This window comes from Salvelinus alpinus, chromosome 3 (assembly GCF_045679555.1).
Source record: "Salvelinus alpinus chromosome 3, SLU_Salpinus.1, whole genome shotgun sequence".
NCBI classification, from domain to species: domain Eukaryota; kingdom Metazoa; phylum Chordata; class Actinopteri; order Salmoniformes; family Salmonidae; genus Salvelinus; species Salvelinus alpinus.
In genome coordinates this window covers 6,827,170-6,854,015 of record NC_092088.1, presented here as the reverse complement: position 1 = coordinate 6,854,015, position 26,846 = coordinate 6,827,170, and the positions used below count along the sequence as shown (strand labels likewise).

The 26,846-nt window shown below is 41.2% G+C and overlaps 2 protein-coding genes across 2 annotated transcripts in view; both read right to left on the bottom strand.

Moving 5' to 3' along the window:
• LOC139569677 (calpain-1 catalytic subunit-like) overlaps positions 1-1,106 on the bottom strand; it is a 100,144-nt gene extending 99,038 nt beyond the window's left edge. Inside the window, exon 1 of the mRNA XM_071391085.1 lies at positions 1,021-1,106. Coding sequence (XP_071247186.1) covers positions 1,021-1,106 — 86 coding nt within the window. The remainder of the gene's footprint in view (positions 1-1,020) is intronic.
• A 56-nt stretch (positions 1,107-1,162) lies between these two features.
• LOC139569949 (calpain-2 catalytic subunit-like) overlaps positions 1,163-26,846 on the bottom strand; it is a 42,288-nt gene continuing 16,604 nt past the window's right edge. Inside the window, exons 4-20 of the mRNA XM_071391339.1 lie at positions 25,358-25,491; positions 23,100-23,268; positions 22,458-22,541; positions 16,960-17,045; positions 16,295-16,363; positions 14,660-14,820; positions 14,009-14,178; positions 12,590-12,813; positions 10,289-10,325; positions 8,880-8,945; positions 7,510-7,567; positions 7,326-7,390; positions 6,626-6,694; positions 6,112-6,190; positions 2,511-2,627; positions 1,646-1,704; positions 1,163-1,544 (exon numbers count right to left, since the gene is read on the bottom strand). Coding sequence (XP_071247440.1) covers positions 1,521-1,544; positions 1,646-1,704; positions 2,511-2,627; positions 6,112-6,190; positions 6,626-6,694; positions 7,326-7,390; positions 7,510-7,567; positions 8,880-8,945; positions 10,289-10,325; positions 12,590-12,813; positions 14,009-14,178; positions 14,660-14,820; positions 16,295-16,363; positions 16,960-17,045; positions 22,458-22,541; positions 23,100-23,268; positions 25,358-25,491 — 1,671 coding nt within the window. The 3' untranslated portion in view covers positions 1,163-1,520. The remainder of the gene's footprint in view (positions 1,545-1,645; positions 1,705-2,510; positions 2,628-6,111; positions 6,191-6,625; positions 6,695-7,325; positions 7,391-7,509; positions 7,568-8,879; positions 8,946-10,288; positions 10,326-12,589; positions 12,814-14,008; positions 14,179-14,659; positions 14,821-16,294; positions 16,364-16,959; positions 17,046-22,457; positions 22,542-23,099; positions 23,269-25,357; positions 25,492-26,846) is intronic.

Genomic DNA, 26,846 nt, shown 5'->3' with positions numbered 1-26,846 from the left:
CCTCCTCATCAGTGTCATGATCAAAGATATGATCAAGAGTCTCACATACAGTATATCGTTTGGTCATTGTGCTGCCACAGAATGAATTGTGACCAAGGCCTCAAAAAAAGCTTTATATACCAGAGCTGTGAGAAAAGTTCTATATATTACTGAGACAATGTTGTGATTGTTTGTGAGAATGCCAACAGGTGTGGTTCCTGTGGGGGTTGCCATGGAAGCCAAGAAGGGGAGTGAAGTGTGTGTGCTCAAACACACATGCATGTGGGGGTCTGGGAGAGGAAGTGTGTCCATCTGATGAAACAGCATGTGCCTGAACTCAATTTTATTCACTAATTGTAGTCTCACCCATTCATTTCTAATGACCTGCCATTTTTGACCAGGAACACCACAGGTGTACAAAAGTTAAATAAAACACCCAAAATGTAATTAAAATCATCCAAATGTATTTTGTGTGTTCAGATGCCCTGTGTCATGGAACCTTATGACAATCAGGTTAAATGAACTACATTTTTCAGGGAGAAAACTTGTAAATCGGTCCAATTCGACCGGAACACAGTAGGGGGGATTGAAGATGCATGGGTCAATGACTATAAGTTACTTTGAGGCATTATTTTTGTCGCGCAAACGGTTCACTTCTGGGTTATTGCAGAGGCATAACCTAGTTGACATGGCTGGTTATTTAATACATTCATGATGTAGCCTACCGAAAATAATGAATGTGTTACTTTATAACAAATTACAGAACCATTCTTGGATATGTAGCAAACCTAGAGTACGGTGGCCTTCTGGAAAGAGGAAAACCGAAAATACCACGCACTCTCTCTGAATAGAGATGTCACGTAGAAACCACAACAACAATCAGCACTCACCACTTTTGAAGACACCTTCGATGTGTTTTGTAGTTACGTGACAGACTGCCAGTTCACTAAACAATCGCATAAATCTCAGTACTGGGTGTTTCACGTAGAACGTTGCACGGCGGTTGTGGTGCAGCGACAGAAGCGCAAGTTCCGTACGTACATTCGGTCAATACTACTGCTCCGGTAAAACCCAACCCCGTCTGTCGGGGAGGGGCGCATGACCGTCTCAAAGCAGGCCACATGCATGGTGCGCGTATAGAACTAAAAGCTATAGATACAAGTTCGAAATAAAACAGACAGTAGAATAATAATGGTGTTTATTAGCCTATAAAAAGGCTTTTCTTTTCAAAACATGACAAAATGAGCGACACAAATCTGCATAAACGGATTGGAACTACGTGATACATTTGTCACAAAAGTGTCATCTGTAGCAACCTTCAATAGGCCTAGACAGCTAGGCTACATCTAATAAAACAAATAAAGATTTAAAACAGGATGTGATGTAATACCGTGTTTAAAAAAATAAATGTCTATAAAAAGACACTTTGGTTTATTGATTTGCAGAGAGCTCTCTTGCGCTCCTGGCTTCAATTTTATTTTATTTTTTTGTGGCACATGAAGTTGACAGATTTACAGACGTCTTTTTATGGCTGCAGTGATCTAGATCATGGTAAATGACAACCACTGAAAATAGAAAAACAAAAACAATACATTAGAACTGGAAAAACAACAACATAAAAACTGTCTTTATGAGTCGATTATAAGAGTAAGTTGAAAGTTCTCACCTGATGTAAATCCAATTCAATAAAGCCAGTGTTAGCCGTGTCAATCTTCATGAAGAATCCTGCAGGGTTGAGAGAGAGAGGTGCAGGCGTAAGAGAGTCTATAAACACACACTCTACCCTCTCAGAAGAGTCTATAAACACACACTCTACCCTCTCAGAAGAGTCTATAAACACACTACCCTCTCAGAAGAGTCTATAAACACACTACCCTCTCAGAAGAGTCTATAAACACACACTCTACCCTCTCAGAAGAGAGTCTATAAACACACACTCTACCCTCTCAGAAGAGTCTATAAACACACTCTACCCTCTCAGAAGAGAGTCTATAAACACACACTCTACCCTCTCAGAAGAGAGTCTATAAACACACACTCTACCCTCTCAGAAGAGAGTCTATAAACACACACTCTACCCTCTCAGAAGAGAGTCTATAAACACACACTCTACCCTCTCAGAAGAGAGTCTATAAACACACTCTCTACCCTCTCAGAAGAGAGTCTATAAACACACACTCTACCCTCTCAGAAGAGTTAAGTCTCCACATAATCCACACGGAAAGACAGGAAGAGAACGCTGCTGACTTTCAATTGTCTGGATACAGCTATGAATTAAAATATACATTGTGATATATTTATACCCCCGTAATTTCCTATCTGTGGAGAGTCAAACTGTCTGCTTGTAATCCTGAGCTGAACTAAATAAAAAGAGAAGAAACCCACCCCCAAAAAGTAACAGGTACAATCTGCAATATGTACTGCTGTCACACTCCATGGCCATCTCTCAGCTTTAATGGAAAACAAGTGCTGCCGTTTGGCTGAAAAACAACAAATTCAGGATTGTGGCTTTAAGACGTCGTTGTACTTACTGAACATCATCTCTAGCCGCATGATGCAGCTGACAAAGTTATCGAAGTCGATGGTCATGTCAGCTTCTCCATACCGAACAACCAGCATCTGGTGGATGGCATTATTCAGACTGAAACCTGGTGGAAGATTTAATATGATTATTTTTATTGTATTTTTATTTTACTAGGCAAGTCAGTTAAGAACAAATTCTTTTTTTACAATGACGGCCTAGGAACAGTGTGTTAACTGCCTTGTTCAGGGGCAGAACGACAGATTTTTACCTTGTCAGCTCAGGGATTCGATCTTGCAACCTTTCGGTTACTAGTCCAACGCTCTAACCACTAGGCTACCTGCCGCCTCTACACTCTAACCACTAGGATACCTGCCGTCCCTACACTCTAACCACTAGGATACCTGCCGTCCCTACACTCTAACCACTAGGATACCTGCCGTCCCTACACTCTAACCACTAGGCTACCTGCCGTCCCTACACTCTCACCACTAGACTACCTGCCGTCCCTACACTCTAACCACTAGGCTACCTGTCGCCACAGTTACTGTGAGGTCCTAAATGATTGACAGCCTTGATAAAGATGACTAATACTGAATTAAATAAACTATTCAAATACGAAGCTATATTTTATGCTCCAATTTTTTTTTTTGGGGGGGGGAATTATATTATACTAATAGAATTGCTCAGAGAAAGAAATGTTGTTTAACAAGTATTACTTTTTTGAGAAAAAAGTAGGTGTCAAGATTATTGACACCCTTAGATTCTGAAAAATAAAATGGTGAAAAGTTTAGTATTTGGTCCAATATTCATACTGTAGCACGCAATGACTACATCAAGCTTGTGACTCAATAAACTGTTTTATTTTCATTTGCAGCTTGTTTAGGTTGTACTTCAGATCATTTTGTGCCCAATATAAATTAATGGTAAATAATGTAATGCCATACTGTATATACATTTTAGTCATTTAGCAGATGCTCTTATCCAGAGCAACTTACAATTAGTCTATTCATCCTACGTATGTCACTTAGCAGACGTTCGTATCCAGAGAGCCTTACAGTAGACTTAGGCAAAGGGAAAGAGGGGATACCTAGTCAGTTGTACAACTGAATGCATTCAACTGAATCAGAGAGGTGCGGGGGCCTTAATCGAGCGGCAGGTATTGGGGCGGCAGGTAGCCTAGTGATTAGAACGTTGGGCCAGTAACCGAAAGGTTGCTAATCCCCGAGCTGACAAGGTAAAAATCTGTCGTTCTGCCCCTGAACAAGGACGTTACACTCTGTTCCTAGGCTGTCATTGTAAACAAGAATTTGTTCCTAACTGACTTGCCAAGTTAAACAAAAGTTACATTTTTAAAAAGTAAAAAAAAAAAAAATATATATATATATATATATCGACATCCACGTCATCGGCGCCCGGTGAACAGTGGGTTTACTGCCTTGCTCAGGGGCAGAACGTCACATTTTTACCTTGTCAGCTCGGGGATTCCTAGTGCATACACCTGTGGGAATGTAACCCATAGAGGAGTGGTTCCCAAACTTGTTATAGTCCCGTATCCCTTCAAACATTCAACCTCCAGCCGTACCCCCTCTAGCACACTCTCAAATGTTGTTTTTTCCCATCATTGTAAGCCTGCCACACACACACTATACGATACATTTATTAAACATAAGAATCAGTGTGAGTTTTTGTCATAACCCGCCTCGTGGGAAGTGACAAAGAGCTCTTATAGGACCAGGGCATAAATAATAATAATCAATACTTTTGCTCTTTATTTAACCATCTTACATATAAAACCTTATTTGTTCATCGAAAAAATAACAGGTTAATGAGAAGGGTGTGCTTGAAAGGATGCACATAATAGCAATTTGGGGTTGTATTGGAGAGAGTCTCAGTCTTAAATCATTTTCCACACACAGTCTGTGCCTGTATTTAGTTTTCATGCTAGTGAGGGCCGAGAATCCACTCTCACATAGGTATGTGGTTGAAAAGGGCATCAGTGTCTTAACAGCGCGATTTTCCAAGGCAGGAAACTCTGAGCGCAGCCCAATCCAGAAATCTGACAGTGGCTTCTGATTAAATTACATTTTCACAGAACCGCTTGTTGCAATTTTGATGAGGCTCTCTTGTTCAGATATCGGTAAGTGGACTGGAGGCAGGGCATGAAAGGGATAACGAATCCAGTTGTTTGTGTCATCCGTTTTGGGAAAGTACCTGCATAATTGCGCACCCAACTCACTCAGGTGCTTCGCTATATCACATTTGGCATTGTCCGTAAGCTTGAGTTCATTTGTACACAAAAAATATCTGTGTGTTGTCCTTGTTAATGCAGACAGAGAAGAGCTCCAACTTCTTAATCATAGCGTAAATTTTGTCCCGCACATTGAATATAGATGCGGAGAATCCCCTGTAATCCTAGATTCAGATCATTCAGGCGAGGAAAAAACATCACCCAGATAGGCCAGTCGTGTGAGAAACTCGTCATCATGCAAGCGGTCAGACAAGGAAAAAATATGGTCAGAAAAGAAACCTTTAAGCTCGTCTCTCAATTTTAAAAAACATATCATACTTTGCCCGTTGATAACCAGCGCACTTCTGTATGTTGTAAAAGCGTTACATGGTCGCTGCCCATATTGCATAGTGCAGAAAATACACGAGAGTTCAGGGGCCTTGCTTTAACAAAGTTAATCATTTTCACTTTAGTGTCCTTTTGGAGACGTTTTCGTCTTTCAAGCTGTCAGGCATTCCCTTGGCAGCAAGAGCCTCTCGGTGGATGCTGCAGTGTACCCAAGTGGCGTATGTCTATATAGGACTCATTTTACTGTGGATATAGATACTTTTGTACCTGTTTCCTCCATCTTCACAGAGTCCTTTCCTGTTGTTCTGGGATTGATTTGCACTTTTCGCACCAAAGTACTTTCATCTCTAGGAGACAGAACGCGTATCCTTCCTGAGCGGTATGACGGCTGCGTGGTCCCATGGTGTTTATACTTGTTTACTATTGTTTGTACAGATGAACGTGGTACCTTCAGGCGTTTGGAAATTGCTCTCAAGGATGAACCAGACCTGTGGAGGTCTACAATTTTTTTTCTGAGGTCTTGGCTGATTTCTGTTGATTTTCCTATGATGTCAAGCAAAGAGGCACTGAGTTTGAAGGTAGACCTTGAAATACATCCAAAAGGTACACCTCCAATTGACTCAAATTATGTCAATTAGCCTATCAGAAGCTTCTAAAGCCATGACATCATTTTCTGGAATTTTCAAAGCTGTTTAAAGGCACAGTCAACTTAGTGTATGTAAAATGTTTACCCACTGGAATTGTGATACAGTTTACTGTAATTACTTGTGTCATGCACTAAGTAGATGTCCTAACCGACTTGCCAAAACTATAGTTTGTTAATTAACAAGAAATTTGTGGAGTGGTTGAAAAACGAGTTTTAATGACTCCAACCTAAGTGCATGTAAACTTCCGACTTCAACTGTATATATGTTTTTTAATGACTATTAATATTTTATGTTAATCACATTTTTATTTGGCGTACCCCCAACGGCAGTTTGGGAATACTTCCATAGAGTAACCAGTAAATTATGTTTATTTTATGTCCACAAACCTGCATCCTTCAAGGCCATCCTCATTTCTGGGGTACTCATGGTGCCAGAGTTATCCATGTCATTTTTCTTATAAATGGCCTATAGGGAGGAAGGGATGGAGGGGAATAAGGAAGGGTTAAAATGAGATTGCACTGTGTAAAACACACACTACACTGAACACTGCAAAACACACTCACACACTACACTGAACAGTGTAAAACACACACACACACTACACTGTAAAACACACACTACACTGTAAAACACACACTACACTGTAAAACACACACTACACTGTAAACACTCTGTAAAGTAAACACTCTGTAAAGTAAACACTCTGTAAAGTAAACACTCTGTAAAGTAAACACTCTGTAAAGTAAACACTCGTATATAGGCTGTCCATTCTTACACAACAGAAATAATACTGTATTAGCTCTGGTCCAAGGGGTTACGTGCAGCTTGCTGACGCTGAAGGTGTACGTAACGCCATGGACCAGAGCTACCACGGCAGTAACACAAACACTAGAACCTCACCAAGTATTTCTGGATCTTCTTCCACAGTGTCGCAAATTCTCCCAGCCCCAGTTGTCCGTTACCGTTGTCCTGTATGACGGTTAAGGCTCAACAAGTGTCCGGACACAGCAAGCCCAAGAAACCAGAACATTCCAAACGAAATACTTTCATCAGTCACTTTGGTCCTGATTTAGTTTTGAGATGAGTGTGCCCAAGTCACTCATTATGCACCGTGTGCAGATCTCAAGCTAGAATACCATTCTAGAATACCATTCTAGAATACCATTCTAGATCTAGAATAACATTGTAGAATAACATTCTTTGTATAGACACAGACACAGTATATAATCATTGTGATGTAGTCATACCTGGGTTCAAATACATGTGTATTTGAGAATCTGTACTTAAAATACTTTTTTTTGTGTATTTGTGTATTTTCAGAAAACAAGTAATTTTATTTGAGTATTTTAACGGTTATTTCTAAAAACCAAATAGTCGACCAAATTGTATTTACAATTATTTTCGAAATACCTGGGTTAAATGCATAGGAGTGTGTTTGAGTCGCTGTATTTCCAAAATACAAATTCAAATATTAAACTACTAGTCTTTTCAAATAAAATCCATCTGAATACTAACTTTGTGAAAGTAACTGAGACATTGTAAATAGTATTTAAACCCAGGTCTGAGTGTCGTGGCGCTGTGAAGGCATTGCAAAGGATACGTCCATGAGGTTGACCATGACTCTGGCTGTTTCTAGGCTGAAGCCGTCCGTCTTTATGTCCGTTCCTGTAGAGGAGACATCACAAAGAATTAGGACTTCTGCAGACTTCCACTCACCATAAAACAGTATGTACGGTACAAATACCAATCATGTCTAGAAAGAAAGCATATAGCACTTCACTCACGTTTAGCTATGATTTTGTTGAGAATAGACTTGAGCTCAGTTGCTGAAATCTCCATGTCCTATAAACAAGTGACAGTCACAAAATATTACAACTCTGTGTAGGTTTCCCCACACGGGAAAAGTGACGTTTTCAACAAAATAACGGAAGCGGGGTATGGAAGCAATCTTTCCCCATTGAAAGCATTTCAGCCAAGCTTGAATTCAAAAACAACAATAAAATAAAAATATTTTTTTAAATTAAAGATGGGATTTTCGCTCCTGTCCAAAATGTCGTGAATGATAGATATTCATGTCATAGTCACGAGTCAACTGCATTACCCTCAAAAGTTACTTCAACCAGTGAATGCTAGCGATGGCTAGCTATTCAGCCGGTCTTAATGAGTGTTAGCATGCTAATAGCTGTTAGCATGCTAATAGCTAACCCCGCACACAAACGTTTACATTGTTAAGGGGTAGGAAGTAAGTTGATAACGATATCACCAAAGTATGTTGTATTGGACATTTAAAAAAAACATTCCAAGCTAATGTGAAAACAGTCATGGTATTTAGTTTTTTTTAAATAAACAAAATTTAACAAGGCAACCTTGGGGTTAATTTGAATGGCCGACAACGGTAGATTGTTGGGGGGATTTTTACATCCGTACCCCAGTAAGACCCACATGGCCGCAGTGAAACGTCCCTCCGTGACGAGGTATATGTCACAGGGTGGAACTGTTTAGTTGTGAACACAGAGCTTATTTCTCGCTGCCAGGTTTTAGTTGATTGTAATTAAAGGTGTGGCTTTCTGTATTTAACCTGTCTGTTTGCTACTATTCAGCAGATTCCCATTACTGTGTGTAGGTTGGGCGTGCACAGGGAGAACAAGAACGGTGAGAGAAGCAGCTTTGTGATTGTAAAGTACAGTATGTTGTTTCTGTGGTGTGAGTGTCCGACCGTATGTCATTGATCCGCTCCACTTCTCCCTGGTCACACCCTCCTATAAAAAAAAAACGAGTGTTGCGCAATACCTCTGTAAATGAGTTACATTTGTTAGACTTATTGAATTGTTGTTCTGTGTCCAATGTTTTGAAATCGGTCCCGTGATAAGGATATGTACGAGAGCTGCTGGGGATTTAAGTACCCGGAGCCCGAAGACAAAATATTGTTGTTGTGAATTATCTAACTCAGCCGGGAAAATAAACCGTTGATGGATATCTGTGTATTTTATTCCCATGCTCCGCCCCTTTAAGAATCTGTTTTCCTTTAGTCCCGAGGACCTCCTGTCCTGTATTTAAAAGGTGGCAATAGTACGGCTACAGAAATGAGGTGTGTGTCAACACCCCACGTGACATACACTCACTACTGAAGCCTTTAACGGTTAGTAAAACTTACTTTTCCAGCTAGCTTTGCGAACAGACCTCTGAACCCAGCATCAACCTCCGCTTCAGACACAGTGTCCTGGGGACATAGGAGTGAAAAACACATTTAGCACATTGATAAGTCACCGGGTATAGTAGTGATAGGATAAGTCACAGGGAACAGTAGTGATAGGATAAGTCACAGGGTATGGTATAGTAGTGATATGATAAGTCACACGGTTATGGTACAGTAGTGATAGGATAAGTCACATGGTCCAGTAGTGATATGATAAGTCACAGGGTATAGTAGTGATAGGATAAGTCACAGGGAACAGTAGTGATAGGATAAGTCACAGGGTATAGTAGTGATAGGATAAGTCACAGGGTATGCTATAGTAGTGATAGGATAAGTCACAGGGTATGCTATAGTAGTGATAGGATAAGTCCCAGGGTACGGTATAGTAGTGATAGGATAAGTCACAGGGTATGGTATAGTAGTGATAGGATAAGTCACAGGGTACGGTACAGTAGTGATAGGATAAGTCACACGGTATAGTAGCGATAGGATAAGTCACAGGGTATGGTAGTGATAGGATAAGTCACAGGGTATGGTAGTGGTAGGAAAAGTCACAGAGTATAGTATTGATAGGATAAGTCACAGGGTATGGTACAGTAGTGATAGGATAAGTCACAGGGTACGGTACAGTAGTGATATGATAAGTCACAGGGTACGGTATAGTAGTGATATGATAAGTCACAGGGAACAGTAGTGATAGGATAAGTCACAGGGTATGGTATAGTAGTGATATGATAAGTCACACGGTTATGGTACAGTAGTGATAGGATAAGTCACATGGTCCAGTAGTGATTTGATAAGTCACAGGGTATAGTAGTGATAGGATAAGTCACAGGGAACAGTAGTGATAGGATAAGTCACAGGGTATAGTAGTGATAGGATAAGTCACAGGGTATGCTATAGTAGTGATAGGATAAGTCACAGGGTATGCTATAGTAGTGATAGGATAAGTCCCAGGGTACGGTATAGTAGTGATAGGATAAGTCACAGGGTATGGTATAGTAGTGATAGGATAAGTCACAGGGTACGGTACAGTAGTGATAGGATAAGTCACACGGTATAGTAGCGATAGGATAAGTCACAGGGTATGGTAGTGATAGGATAAGTCACAGGGTATGGTAGTGGTAGGAAAAGTCACAGAGTATAGTATTGATAGGATAAGTCACAGGGTATGGTACAGTAGTGATAGGATAAGTCACAGGGTACGGTACAGTAGTGATAGGATAAGTCACAGGGTACGGTATAGTAGTGATATGATAAGTCACAGGTTATGGTACAGTAGTGATAGTATAAGTCACAGGGTATATTAGTGATAGGATAAGTCACAGGGTATACTAGTGATAGGATAGTGTGATTTGGTTCCTTACATTGTCTAGTTTAGCCTCTACAGGGTCTTCGCAGTGGCTGAGGAACAGAGAAATAAACACATATGTACACATACAATTGTTGCTCAACAAAAATGTTGGATTATGCTGCGGTATTTAGAGGTAATATGTGGTTTAGTACGGTACTCTGCGTCACTACTTCATTGCTCCAGACCACCACAAGGGGGAGTTAGAGCACTGATTATGCTTTTGGGTCCCAAGGCACTAATGTGTCTCTAATGAATGAATGGGCGACATAAACCAAATAGAAACTGATAATTGTGCACAACTTCAAAATTGAATTTCAATTAATTGAATGATGAGGATGAAGAAGGTGATTGAATTTAGAACAATAGTGTAAGAATTGGTCTTCCTCTGTCCTGCACGCGCACACACCCGGAAAAACACACTTATTTATTTCTACTCGTCAGTATTACTTACTAAAACTGTTGTTACACTAAGGTTTTTATTCTAAGAGAAATGAAAATGTTCAATTATATTCCACGATATTCTTAAGATATATGTGTTGACTGAATTTAATCAAGCGACGTCTGCTAAATAATCAAGTTGATGGTACAGTCATAAAGCTGAGTGACTCATTCATTCATGGCTTTGGATCAAAATAAAGAAGTACCAACATTCTTTCTGATAGTCTTTTAATAAAGAAATGTTTTGGTTATCCTGATCTCTTCCTTGTAACTGCAGATTGAACCTGTTTAAGTTACAGAATATGTCCGCAAAAAAAGCTGTGTGTGCAGCTTGCAGTTAACGATTCAATGTTTCTGCGTGTTTCGGCCTCTATATGGGGCGGGATTCATAACTGAGATTGAATTATTTGCAAACAGTGATATTTTTCATTGCAAATAAGACACTTGGCATTGGGAAACGACGGGACAGATGAACGCATATCTCTCTGTACATTCTTCTTCTTCATACGTTTTGATACAAACATTTTATCTTATCAAGCAAATTGTTCTGAACAAATGTTGCTGTTATAAGAAGGCTACATAGAAGGCTACATAATAAGGCTACATGTAGGCGACATGTAGTCTACATAGACCTGTTTTTCCCCACCAATTAACGCACAGAGAAAGACACAAATAACAACTGAATAGAGACAGTGATTTTATGAGCGTAATCAGATAACAATTATTATTGTATTGTCACTGAATTGATTATGTACTAATCATATGTGTTAAACATGTTACATTTGCAGTGTAGGCCAATTAATTGTACTATATTATATACTTATTATGTTCTGGCCCACCGTCATCCAATAGTTTTTTGTTGTTGTATTTTCACCTCTTTTTTCTCCTCAATTTTATGCTTTCCAATTGGTAGTTACAGTCTTGTCTCATCGCTGCAACTCCCATACGGACTCGGGAGAGGCGAAGGTCGAGAGCCACGTGTCCTCCGAAACACAACCCAACCAAGCCGCACTGCTTCTTGACACAATGCCCATTCAACCCAGAAGCCAGTCGCACCAATGTGTCGGAGGAAACACCGTACACCTGGCGACCGTGTCAGCGTGCACTGCGCCCGGCCCGCCACAGGAGTTGCTAGTGCATGATGAGACAAGGATATCCCTGCCGGCCAAACCCTCTCCTAACCCGGACGACGCTGTGCCAATTATGCGCCGCCACATGGGTCTCCCGGTCGCAGCCGGCTGCGACAGAGCCTGGACTCGAACCCAGAATCTCTAGTGGCACAGCTAGCACTGCGATGCAGTGTCTAAGTCCACGGCACCACTCGGGAGGCCCCTTGTCATCCAATTGTTATAATAGGATTTGAAGCAATAGCCTACCTGCATGTGGTCAACTATTTCAGCGCCGTTTCGCGCTGCTCTGAGACAAGCATGGGGACTGGTCTTGATAAATCAATTCGATTTTATTTTCACTTAATCTCCGTTTGGGTATTGGTTAGACTACAATTAGGGTGTGGAAACGGTCACGTTGTACAGCGACATATTTTCCTAACGGAAACCCAGAGGGTTTTGTTTTTCTTGGAATAGAAATACCATAATATTAATCAAATTAATTAAGCTACATTTCTTAAAATCAATCCCATATACTATGTCCTGACAATTTTTTTTTTTTAAATTCTATAGTACAGTCAATATTAGAAAAAGTCAAACACTTCTCAAAGATACCCTCTGGTGGTCAAACTAGCACTAACTAGCATTAATGGCAAGAACGGCTGACACTTAAATAACGTGCCATAGAATTCTGCGGCAGCCCGCAAGGTGTGCTGCAGTACGTCGCAACTTTTACAGGAATAACCACTGAACACACACACACTCCTTACTGAAATTGGGCCTGTTTCTCTGAGAACACTCTAACGCAGAAGTCAGCGTTCAGGTCGGCCTCGAAGGTGGAGGGGACGATGAGGTATTCTCCGGGGGGCAGTTTGAAGCGGGTGCTGACCTCTCTCAGGTTGACGAAGGTCTCAGAGCGGGCCTTTTGGGCGTGGGTCAGGAAATAGTTCTTATCCAGGTGGACCTCCCTCTGGCCGTGGAACTGTTGTGGTACCTGGGAGTAGAAACACAATGTTACATCAGCCACATCACATAATGTTACATCAGCCACATCACATAATGTTACATCAGCCACATCATATAATGTTACATCAGCCACATCACATAATGTTACATCAGCCACATCATATAATGTTACATCAGCCACATCACATAATGTTACATCAGCCACATCACATAATGTTACATCAGCCACATCACATAATGTTACATCAGCCACATCACATAATGTTACATCAGCCACATCATATAATGTTACATCAGCCACATCATATAATGTTACATCAGCCACATCATATAATGTTACATCGGCCACATCATATAATGTTACATCAGCCACATCACATAATGTTACATCAGCCACATCACATCATGTTACATCAGCCACATCATATAATGTTACATCAGCCACATCATATAATGTTAATGTTACATCAGCCACATCATATAATGTTACATCAGCCACATCATATAATGTTAATGTTACATCAGCCACATCATATAATGTTACATCAGCCACATCATATAATGTTAACGATACATCAGCCACATCATATAATGTTACATCAGCCACATCATATAATGTTAACGATACATCAGCCACATCATATATAAAGTTACATCAGCCACATCATATAATGTTAACGATACATCAGCCACATCATATATAATGTAAATGTTACATCAGCCACAACCAGAGGGTGATCTTCTGTAGCTCAGTTGGTAGAGCGTGGTGCTTGCAACGGCAGAATTGTGAGTTTGATTCCCGGGGACCACCGATACTGTATAATAATGTATACACACATAACTAAGAAACTTTGGATAAAAGTGTCTGCTAAATGTCATATTTTAATATAGTATAAATCACATAAAAGTAACAGGTATAAGCCTATAACAAACAGGACTGGTGGTATCAATTATGGATTTATCTGACAGTAGTGGGTTTAATATAGAGTGCTGGTCTGTTTATCCTGCCAACTCAATGGCTTGACATGGAGAGCAATGGAGTTCACTTCTGCCTTGCTTGCTCTTTGGGGGTTTTAGGGAATCTGTAACGCACTTTTTGTGACAACTACTGCTGATGTAAACAGGGAATCATAAAACATATTTGATTGGCTGATTGATTGGCAAGAGCACAGAACAGATCTAGGACCAGTATATTATTATAACGATGCCCCCCCCCACCTCACCTCATAGATGGCGAATCCGATGGTGTGCATGTCCTCTCCTACTTTCCTCATCCGTCTTCTGTTCTTCTGGATGAGTCCCACCACGAAGCTACAGCCCACCTCATTATCCCCCGGGTCGTCATCCTCTTCCTCCAGATTGATCTTGAACTGGGGATTCATCCAGAACGTTTCTGTGGGGGGGAGGCGGGGAGGGATTGGCCAGGGTTATTATGGAGAGTACTGTTATAAAGTATGACTTGTGTGTATGGTTGAGGTGTGTTCGTGGTATTTTTTAGAGGTATCTGTGGGAGGATCTGTGGAAGGATCTGTGGGAGTAGAGATTGACCAGGGTCAATATGAGGATTGGGTTGATGGGAGACGTTAGAACAGAAGGTGTTTTATTCATACTTATGGGTCATTTCCACTGCATGGATTTAGCCTGACGATTGACATAAAGACTGTCTGTGTGAGTCACAGGAGGCTGGTGACACCTTAATTGGGGAGGACAGGCTCATAGTAATGGAAATGGTGTGGAACTCAAAAAACATGGTTTCCTGATGTTTGATACCATTCCATTTACTCTATTCCAGTGATTATTATGAGCTGTCCTCCCGTAAGCAGCCTCCTGTGGTGTGTGTGTCTGTGTGTGTGTGTGTATGGGGCGTGCTTTACGGGCATTATTCCTGCATCCTCCTGCGGTCGACCCTTTCCTCCAGGCTCCGTCGTAGTTGGTCACACTCCAATGTTTTGTATCATCTGAGGTCAGGGTGTCAGGGGTCAGAGTGCAGATCTCCAGACGATGGTAATTCTTCATGAAGTCTGTGTACGACATCCTGTAAAGACATGAAGCAACACCAAGTCAGAGAAGTACATCCTGTAAAGACATAAAGCAACACCAAGTCAGAGAAGTACATCCTGTAAAGACATGAAGCAACACCAAGTCAGAGAAGTACATCCTGTAAAGACACGAAGCAACACCAAGTCAGAGAAGTACATCCTGTAAAGACATGAAACACCAAGTCAGAGAAGTACATCCTGTAAAGACATGAAGCAACACCAAGTCAGAGAAGTACATCCTGTAAAGACATGAAGCAACACCAAGTCAGAGAAGTACATCCTGTAAAGACATGAAGCAACACCAAGTCAGAGAAGTACATCCTGTAAAGACCAAGTCGGTAAACTATTATTCTTTAACACACAAATCAAGCTCGGTTGGTCAAGCATGGCACTTGTAAGGCCAGGATAGTGGGTTTGATTCCCGCACCCATCAATGTAAGTTGCTTTTGATAAAAGTCTCTCATTCCCAGAAACTTCCGCCCCCATATGTACGAAGAGCCTGGTGGACCAACGGGTTAAACCACACACACACACACACACACACACACACACACACACACACACACACACACACACACACACACACACACACACACACACACACACACACACACACACACACACACACACACACACACACACACACACACACACACACACACACGCCGTTGCAACGTATCTGCAACGTTGGGAAAGGGCTCGGAAGTAAGCATTTCACTGGTATTTCATTTGAAACTTGGCGTTCGTTAGCAAACAGACAAGACAGGGAGAAACTCCCAGCTGTCACAATCAGCTTAATCGACCAACCAATCACCTTCCACAATACCTTCCCCCTAACCTTCCCCTATACATGTTGAGCCTTGCCTCCATTTGGAGCATCGCCTCGCAGTCGTGTGATTCGCTAAAATTAAATGATGACAAATACTTTCCTTAGTAGGTTGGGAGTGACCACAGAATTCCAAGGTAGGATTCTTTAGTCACTCCCACTGAGGCCACTGTGTGCAATAGCCTGGGGACACGTTAGATAAATGGCCTTTATATTATAATATATATATATACAGTATTAATTAACTCAGTCTTTGAAATCCAACCTGTGAAACAGAACACAGGTGGAAGAGATCACAAAAACACCACAGAACAGAAATGACATTGCCAATTCAATATTCTCCAAGCAATAACCGGATTTGTCTGTCTGTAAAAAAATAAATATATATACATTTCACAACACAAAGCAACACAGGTAATTTGATCAGACACAAGCCATGACATGACTCACACGGTTAAACCCAGGCACACCTTGGCTTAGACCCACACAACTTTAATCAAACAGATACTTAGGATAATGACATTATAACTTATTGCTTAAGTTGGCCGTAAGGGAGCTAAAATAAGAAAATAAATAATTAAAATAACAGATCCTTGGGATATAATTATGGGCTGGCCCTTTGAGTGCTGTAGAAAACACTTTACCAGAACTCTCCATCGTCTGCTTTCACAACGTCACGCTCAGAAAAATCTACGCTGTTCCACTCCGAGGAGCTAGAGAGAGACAGAGACAGAGAGACAGAGAGAGAGAGAGAGAGAGAGACAGAGAGACAGAGGGACAGAGACAGACAGAGAGAATAATCCCAGTTAACAAGTGTGTGGTAACCATCCATCAGCGTTGATTCAATTCAGAAAGCAAGTTGGAATTCCAATAACATTTTCCTCAGTTTACATCCTGAATGAACTGAACTGGAATTGATCCCACCCAGTTTGAAATGAACCCACCCAGTTTGAAATGATCCCACCCAGTTTGAAATGATCCCACCCAGTTTGAAATGAACCCACCCAGTTTGAAATGAACCCACCCAGTTTGAATTGATCCCACCCAGTTTGAAATGATCCCACCCAGTTTGAATTGATCCCACCCAGTTTGAAATGAACCCACCCAGTTTGAAATGAACCCACCCTGTTTGAAATGAACCCACCCTGTTTGAAATGAACCCACCCTGTTTGAAATGAACCCACCCAGTTTGAAATGATCCCTCCCAGTTTAAAATGATCCCACCCAGTTTGAAATGAACCCACCCAGTTTGAAATGAACCCACCCAGTTTGAAATGATCCCACCCACTACTCTGAGGTTCTCTCTTACTTGTCACTCCAGGCCCCAGTCCACTCCACTGTTCCCCAGGGGTTACGCACTCTGACCAGCTTCTCCTTGTGGCCACGGTAGTTCACCTGGTTTAGTAAGGTCATCATACAGTAGTTAGGTCCTGCTTTGGGTTCAGACAGATCTCATACATCAGTGGTCACCAACAATTTCTGAGTCAAGATCACCTTCCGCAGTCAACAAGAAAGCCGAGATCTACCGCTCAGATTTGTAAAATGAACAGAATAAAGACCGTTATGTATGAATGAGGTGTGTAGTAGCCCTAATACATTATCACAGCATATTGGTTATATGCCTGGTCTAATACATTATCACAGCATATTGACTATATGCCTGGTCTAATACATTATCACAGCATATTGGTTATATGCCTGGTCTAATACATTATCACAGCATATTGGCTATATGCCTGGTCTAATACATTATCACAGCATATTGGTTATATGCCTGGTCTAATACATTATCACAGCATATTGACTATATGCCTGGTCTAATACATTATCACAGCATATTGGTTATATGCCTGGTCTAATATATTATCACAGCATATTGGCTATATGCCTGGCCTAATACATTATCACAGCATATTGGCTATATGCCTGGTCTAATACATTATCACAGCATATTGGCTATATGCCTGGTCTAATACATTATCACAGCATATTGGCTATATGCCTGGTCTAATACATTATCACAGCATATTGGCTATATGCCTGGCCTAATACATTATCACAGCATATTGGCTATATGCCTGGTCTAATACATTATCACAGCATATTGGCTATATGCCTGGCCTAATACATTATCACAGCATATTGGCTATATGCCTGGCCTAATACATTATCACAGCATATTGGCTATATGCATGGTCTAATACATTATCACAGCATATTGGCTATATGCCTGGTCTAATACATTATCACAGCATATTGGCTATATGCCTGGTCTAATACATTATCACAGCATATTGGCTATATGCCTGGCCTAATACATTATCACAGCATATTGGCTATATGCCTGGTCTAATACATTATCACAGCATATTGGCTATATGCCTGGCCTAATACATTATCACAGCATATTGGCTATATGCCTGGTCTAATACATTATCACAGCATATTGGCTATATGCCTGGCCTAATACATTATCACAGCATATTGGCTATATGCCTGGTCTAATACATTATCACAGCATATTGGCTATATGCCTGGTCTAATACATTATCACAGCATATTGGCTATATGCCTGGTCTAATACATTATCACAGCATATTGGCTATATGCCTGGCCTAATACATTATCACAGCATATTGGCTATATGCCTGGTCTAATACATTATCACAGCATATTGGCTATATGCCTGGCCTAATACATTATCACAGCATATTGGCTATATGCCTGGCCTAATACATTATCACAGCATATTGGCTATATGCATGGTCTAATACATTATCACAGCATATTGGCTATATGCCTGGTCTAATACATTATCACAGCATATTGGCTATATGCCTGGTCTAATACATTATCACAGCATATTGGCTATATGCCTGGCCTAATACATTATCACAGCATATTGGCTATATGCCTGGTCTAATACATTATCACAGCATATTGGCTATATGCCTGGCCTAATACATTATCACAGCATATTGGCTATATGCCTGGTCTAATACATTATCACAGCATATTGGCTATATGCCTGGCCTAATACATTATCACAGCATATTGGCTATATGCCTGGCCTAATACATTATCACAGCATATTGGCTATATGCCTGGTCTATTACATTATCACAGCATATTGGCTATATGCCTGGCCTAATACATTATCACAGCATATTGGCTATATGCCTGGTCTAATACATTATCACAGCATATTGGCTATATGCCTGGTCTAATACATTATCACAGCATATTGGCTATATGCCTGGCCTAATACATTATCACAGCATATTGGCTATATGCCTGGTCTATTACATTATCACAGCATATTGGCTATATGCCTGGCCTAATACATTATCACAGCATATTGGCTATATGCCTGGCCTAATACATTATCACAGCATATTGGCTATATGCCTGGTCTGATACATTATCACAGCATATTGGCTATATGCCTGGTCTAATACATTATCACAGCATATTGGCTATATGCCTGGTCTAATACATTATCACAGCATATTGGCTATATGCCTGGTCTAATACATTATCACAGCATATTGGCTATATGCCTGGCCTAATACATTATCACAGCATATTGGCTATATGCCTGGTCTAATACATTATCACAGCATATTGGCTATATGCCTGGCCTAATACATTATCACAGCATATTGGCTATATGCCTGGCCTAATACATTATCACAGCATATTGGCTATATGCCTGGCCTAATACATTATCACAGCATATTGGCTATATGCCTGGTCTAATACATTATCACAGCATATTGGCTATATGCCTGGTCTAATACATTATCACAGCATATTGGCTATATGCCTGGCCTAATACATTATCACAGCATATTGGCTATATGCCTGGCCTAATACATTATCACAGCATATTGGCTATATGCCTGGTCTATTACATTATCACAGCATATTGGCTATATGCCTGGCCTAATACATTATCACAGCATATTGGCTATATGCCTGGTCTAATACATTATCACAGCATATTGGCTATATGCCTGGCCTAATACATTATCACAGCATATTGGCTATATGCCTGGTCTAATACATTATCACAGCATATTGGCTATATGCCTGGTCTAATACATTATCACAGCATATTGGCTATATGCCTGGCCTAATACATTATCACAGCATATTGGCTATATGCCTGGTCTAATACATTATCACAGCATATTGGCTATATGCCTGGCCTAATACATTATCACAGCATATTGGCTATATGCCTGGCCTAATACATTATCACAGCATATTGGCTATATGCCTGGTCTATTACATTATCACAGCATATTGGCTATATGCCTGGCCTAATACATTATCACAGCATATTGGCTATATGCCTGGTCTAATACATTATCACAGCATATTGGCTATATGCCTGGTCTAATACATTATCACAGCATATTGGCTATATGCCTGGCCTAATACATTATCACAGCATATTGGCTATATGCCTGGTCTATTACATTATCACAGCATATTGGCTATATGCCTGGCCTAATACATTATCACAGCATATTGGCTATATGCCTGGCCTAATACATTATCACAGCATATTGGCTATATGCCTGGTCTGATACATTATCACAGCATATTGGCTATATGCCTGGTCTAATACATTATCACAGCATATTGGCTATATGCCTGGTCTAATACATTATCACAGCATATTGGCTATATGCCTGGTCTAATACATTATCACAGCATATTGGCTATATGCCTGGTCTAATACATTATCACAGCATATTGGCTATATGCCTGGCCTAATACATTATCACAGCATATTGGCTATATGCCTGGTCTAATACATTATCACAGCATATTGGCTATATGCCTGGCCTAATACATTATCACAGCATATTGGCTATATGCCTGGCCTAATACATTATCACAGCATATTGGCTATATGCCTGGCCTAATACATTATCACAGCATATTGGCTATATGCCTGGCCTAATACATTATCACAGCATATTGGCTATATGCCTGGTCTAATACATTATCACAGCATATTGGCTATATGCCTGGCCTAATACATTATCACAGCATATTGGCTATATGCCTGGCCTAATACATTATCACAGCATATTGGCTATATGCCTGGCCTAATACATTATCACAGCATATTGGCTATATGCCTGGCCTAATACATTATCACAGCATATTGGCTATATGCCTGGTCTAATACATTATCACAGCATATTGGCTATATGCCTGGTCTAATACATTATCACAGCATATTGGCTATATGCCTGGTCTAATACATTATCACAGCATATTGGCTATATGCCTGGTCTAATACATTATCACAGCATATTGGCTATATGCCAATATGATTTTTCAAATTCGGATCTCGTTCCCCCCCCCCCCCGAGTTCCCAGTTGTCTGGAACGCATTGATGTCGGAAATTCCCGACTTCCCAGTTGTTTTGAACACGGCATTAGTCTCAGCGGAGGGTCCGCCTCTCACCGTCCCTGCTCTCGCGTTCCTTTCCTCCGGTGAGACTGATCAGAGGAGCCACAGTCTTCCACCTGGTGGCGTAACTCGAGTCACACCACATCTGCCTCATGCACAAATTAAATGTTGTTCCTATGACCAGAGAATGTGAAATATTCCACGATATTACAAAATGGACACGACGAGCTGCTAATAATTATTAAAACGCAGGGCTATCGATATAATCGGCTACTTATTCATTGCAGCTGCAGCGCGAGTGGAATGACGGAGAAGAGCGTTTTATGTTTTGTGTTGAATAAAAACAGAAAAATGAACTCGGTCAAAAACTGCAGCTCTTTCCTGTATTCTTTGACAGTTTCTCTGTTGTCATGGTTTTAAAATGTATTTAATCTTACGTAGGCTAGTATCAAACTTTGCTGTGGCCGTCGAAGCTCTGTTGGCACCGTGATTTGAGCTATCTGATTGGCCAGCAAGGTAGGCGCACTCGATTTACGCACAGATCTCCCGGTCCGCCGGTTAGGCGGAGTTAGTCTTTTCAGACAAATTAAATGGTTAAAAACGGGAACACTTTGCCTACCCGGTGCGCAGGACTTCTGAATCAAGTGCACCGGAGGCCAACAGCGCAACACAAATTTAAAAAAAGGTGCCCAAGCCTTTTATCCTTGGATTTTCTACAGAAATGTTTGGTGATAGACTCGAAATGCATTGAACAACTAACGACCAGTAGATCGCGATCGATCGGTTGGCGACCACTGTCACATACTATGAGGAACTTTGATAGACTGGATCTGTTGGTGTTGTATAGCCAACTCATATGGTCGTTGTCAATATGATAGGACTAACTTGTGCCAGTCACACAGTACTGCTTTATGCAACATAGACCCGTGACACACTCAACATAATGCATACATCACACATAGAAGTTGGCTATAAAGCACAAACAGACCTGCGACCAGGCTTGGACTTTGTGGATATACTGTATGACAGGGATCGTCACCTACATTCAGCCGCTGGACGATTTTTGTTGTTGTTGTTGAGTAGACTGCAAATTGACTGCAAGAAGCCCAAATAGATCATGTTTGACTAAAACTGAATAATTTCAAACCTTGCTTACATTTGTATATGATCAAGGGTCTCTCTATTATGCGTTGGAGTACTTGGGAGCAGATTTCTTAAATTAAAATCACTTTGAGCTGATTTCCTGGTGTTTTTACCATGGTTTTTTTTTTGCTCCGAAAACTTGGGGAGCCAAATAAAACACACCGCGGGCCAAATTGTGCTCGCCAGTTGGGGAACCGTGCTGTATGAAATATTGAGTCTGTCTGACGTTACCTCCATAGCCCCGGTCAGAGAGTAGGCGTGTCCTTTCACCAGCTTCTGATTGGTGACGGCCTCCGAGTCTGCTTGACTGGTGATCTGGAGAGACAGGGAACCAAACCATAACTAAACCATAACCACACCATGCTGCTTCTGCTGTAGCTAACTGAAGATGATCTGCTGTCTAAGTTATTGAAAAACGAGGATAAAAACCTGATAATATCACAACCAAACAGCACATAGAACCTGCACTAAAATAATTATCCATGGACACAGTTCCTTCAGCTTGTTTTTTAGTCTAGGACTAGGCTTAATCTGTGCCCAGTAAACCACCCTCAAACGTTTACTGCATTTAACAGTGACTGTCTCGTAACAGACATTTTTTATCCAGAGAGACTTACATTCCGTGGCACAGTGCAGTGAAGAACCCACCCTCCCCCTCTATCATCACAAATAAAACCTTCTCTTAGATAATATCCAGTCCTTCACTGCACGCAACAGTCTCTATTATGTTTTTATATACGATGCTCTTATCCAGTAAAACAACTACATATCACAATCATGTTTTCATTACACACGGGGGAAATAAAACCCCTGAAACTTCAAACTGGATGATGATAATAATAATATAATGTTATATTCTGAAGTTGTACACACATCGATGGAACAGCCCAGCAGGGCTCCAGAGGCCAGGGCTTTCCTGATGATCTGGAACAGGTCAGAGGGAGCCTTCTTCAGGTCATAGTTCTCTGCTATCCCTCCTGTAAAGTCCTCAAAACCCTCAGTGGTGGAGCCACCTGACAGAGCCTCATAGCATCCATTCACCCTGAGAGAGAGAGAGAGAGAGAGAGAGAGAGAGAGAGAGAGAGAGAGAGAGAGAGAGAGAGAGAGAGAGAGAGAGAGAGAGAGAGAGAGAGAGAGAGAGAGAGAGAGAGAGAGAGAGAGAGAGTGAGAGACAGACAGACAGAGAGAGAGCGAGAGAGAGAGAGAGACAGAGAGAGAGAGAGAGAGAGAGAGACAGAGAGAGAGAGAGAGAGACAGAGAGACAGAGAGAGACATAGACAGAGACAGAGAAAAAAAATACACTTTTCAAACCAAGACGTTTTTCTGGCAACTTTAACAAGCCGCCAACTTTTTTAAGCCTTCTCTTTATATCTGAAAGGTGTTGTGCCGAAAATCCCCCCCCCCCCCCTTCCGCGTGAAAGCGCACACACTCAAATCTTCATTGCTGCGACTTGCTTGCTAGTTGAGATTTCTGCTCTTCACTCCGTTGTCAGTTTAACCTACATTTCACTGATCTTAGTAGCAGAAAGCAGGTTTTATTTGTGTCCTTCAAGGCAGCTGTCAACGATCACGTTAGTCTGCGTTTCATTTTATATGGCGGTTTGATCGCGGGGGAGGCACTAGTAATATCTCCAGTTTTCGGGATTGGCTATTTGTTTCAAGTGTACTCGTCTATAAATAAATCTCTTTGCCAAAAATGCATCATCTCTCCCATGTCTTTTTCGACTAATAGTTGTTCTGAAATGTTTATTGCTTGCCTACATTTTACTCCCTCCTCTATGTATAATATAACACACATACATTCATTATTCATTTCGGTTGCCTATCCTGACATGAAGTTAGTTCAGCAGAAAGTATTTGACTCAAGTGACAAAATGAAGGAAATTAGAAGGGGGGGTGGGGGGGGGGGGGGTATTTCGGCAAGGCCATTTTCTTTCCTGCCGAAATTCATTGCCCAAATCTTTTTTCAGGCAACACTCTGCAAATCCTGGGATTAGTATTACCTGGGAATCAGGCAATGTCAGAACTCTTTGGCATACAATGTTTACACCATGTACTGAATATGTTGTGTTAATACTGTATCTCACTTAGCACAAACCACGTACTGTATGTATTACGGTGCTGTATCTTAGCATAAACCATGTATGTGTAACCGATGTGAAATGGCTAGCTAGTTAGCGGTGGTGCGCACTAATAGCGTTTCAATCGGTGACGTCAGTTGCTCTGAGACCTTGAAGTAGTGGTTCCCCTTGCTCTGCAAGGGCCGCGGCTTTTGTGGAGCGATGGGTAACGATGCTTTGTGGGTGACTGTTGTTGATCTGTGCAGAGGGTCCCTGGTTCGCGCCCGGGTCGGGGCGAGGGGACGGACTAAAGTTATACTGTTACATATGTATAATGGTGCTGTATCTTAGCATAAACCATGTATGTATTACGGTGCTGTATCTTAGCATAAACCATGTATGTATAATGGTGCTGTATCTTAGCATAAACCATGTATGTATAATGGTGCTGTATCTTAGCATAAACCATGTATGTATAATGGTGCTGTATCTTAGCATAAACCATGTATGTATTACGGTGCTGTATCTTAGCATAAACCATGTATGTATTACGGTGCTGTATCTTAGCATAAACCATGTATGTATTACGGTGCTGTATATTAGCATAAACCATGTATGTATTATGGTGCTGTATCTTAGCATAAACCATGTATGTATAATGGTGCTGTATCTTAGCATAAACCATGTATGTATTACGGTGCTGTATCTTAGCATAAACCATGTATGTATTACGGTGCTGTATCTTAGCATAAACCATGTATGTATTACGGTGCTGTATCTTAGCATAAACCATGTATGTATTACGGTCCTGTATCTTAGCATAAACCATGTATGTATTACGGTGCTGTATCTTAGCATAAACCATGTATGTATTATGGTGCTGTATCTTAGCATAAACCATGTATGTATTACGGTGCTGTATCTTAGCATAAACCATGTATGTATTATGGTGCTGTATCTTAGCATAAACCATGTATGTATTACGGTGCTGTATCTTAGCATAAACCATGTATGTATTATGGTGCTGTATCTTAGCATAAACCATGTATGTATTACGGTCCTGTATCTTACTTGGCGTAGGCCTTCTCCAGCAGGGCGCTCCAGAACTCATTGCCCTCGGCTGAGTGAACAAACAGCAGCTTTCCATCCTTCGTTGGCAGCCGGTCGTCAATCACCACGTCCACCCACTCACCAAACTGCCAGAACTAAAGAGGACCACAACAGACAACATTCCACATTTCCACTTCAACAAATGAGAAGGATCCACATTGCATTTCAGAACGAAAGAATGGTTTACATTCCAGAACTCTTTGCAGAGAATGGTGCCGGAGGAGCATTCCAGAACTCTTTGCAGAGAATGGTGCCGGAGAAACATTCCAGAACTCTTTGCAGAGAATGGTGCCGGAGGAACATTCCAGAACTCTTTGCAGAGAATGGTGCTGGTGAAACATTCCAGAACTCTTTGCAGAGAATGGTGCTGGTGAAACATTCCAGAACTCTTTGCAGAGAATGGTGCTGGTGAAACATTCCAGAACTCTTTGCAGAGAATGGTGCTGGTGAAACATTCCAGAACTCTTTGCAGAGAATGGTGCTGGTGAAACATTCCAGAACTCTTTGCAGAGAATGGTGCTGGAGGGAATAGCGGCAGTTTTATAGGCTCCTGACCATTTGTGCTATTTTGTATATTTTCTTGTACTGATCGTAACTTTTTTTTTGTACATAATGTTTCCGCCATCGTTTCCTATGACCGCAAAGAGCATCTGGACATCAGAACAGCTATCATTAACCTTGATTTGGGCCAGGACTACCTCAATGAGTCAGAGGCGAAAGACACATGGATTATCCCGGACCAGACCCAAATCCCAGACGCTTGAAGAAGGAGAAGATGGCTCTATGTTTTTCGTAGCTGTCTATTTACCACCACAAACCAATGCTTGCAATAGCACCGCACAATTGTATATGGCCGTACGTAAACAAGAAAATGCTCACAGAGAGGCGGTGACTTTAATGCAGGAAAAATGAAATCTGTTTTACCTAATTTCTACCAGCATGTCACCTGTGCAACTAGAGGTGAAAAACTTCTAGATCCCCTTTAGTCCACACAGAGACACATACAAAGCTCTCCCCTGTCCTCCACTTGGCAAATCTGACCATAACTCTATCCTCCTGATTCCTGCTTACAAGCAACAACTCAAAGAGGAAGTACCAGTGACGCACTCAATACGGAAGTGGTCAGATGACGCAGATGCTAAGCTACAGGACTGTTTTGCTAGCACAGACTGGACTATGTTCCGGGATTCATCCGATGGCATTGAGGAGTTTACCACATCGGTCACCCGCTCCATTAAAAAGTGCATCGTACGTACATATCCCAAATAGAAGCCATGGACTACAGGCAACATCCGCACTGAGCTAATGACTAGAGCTGCCGCTTTCAAGGAGCAGGACACTAATTTGTCCGCTTATAAAAAAATCTCGCTACGCCCTCCGACGAACCATCAAACTGGCAAAGCGTCAATACAGAACCAAGATAAAATCCTACTACACCGGCTCTGATGCT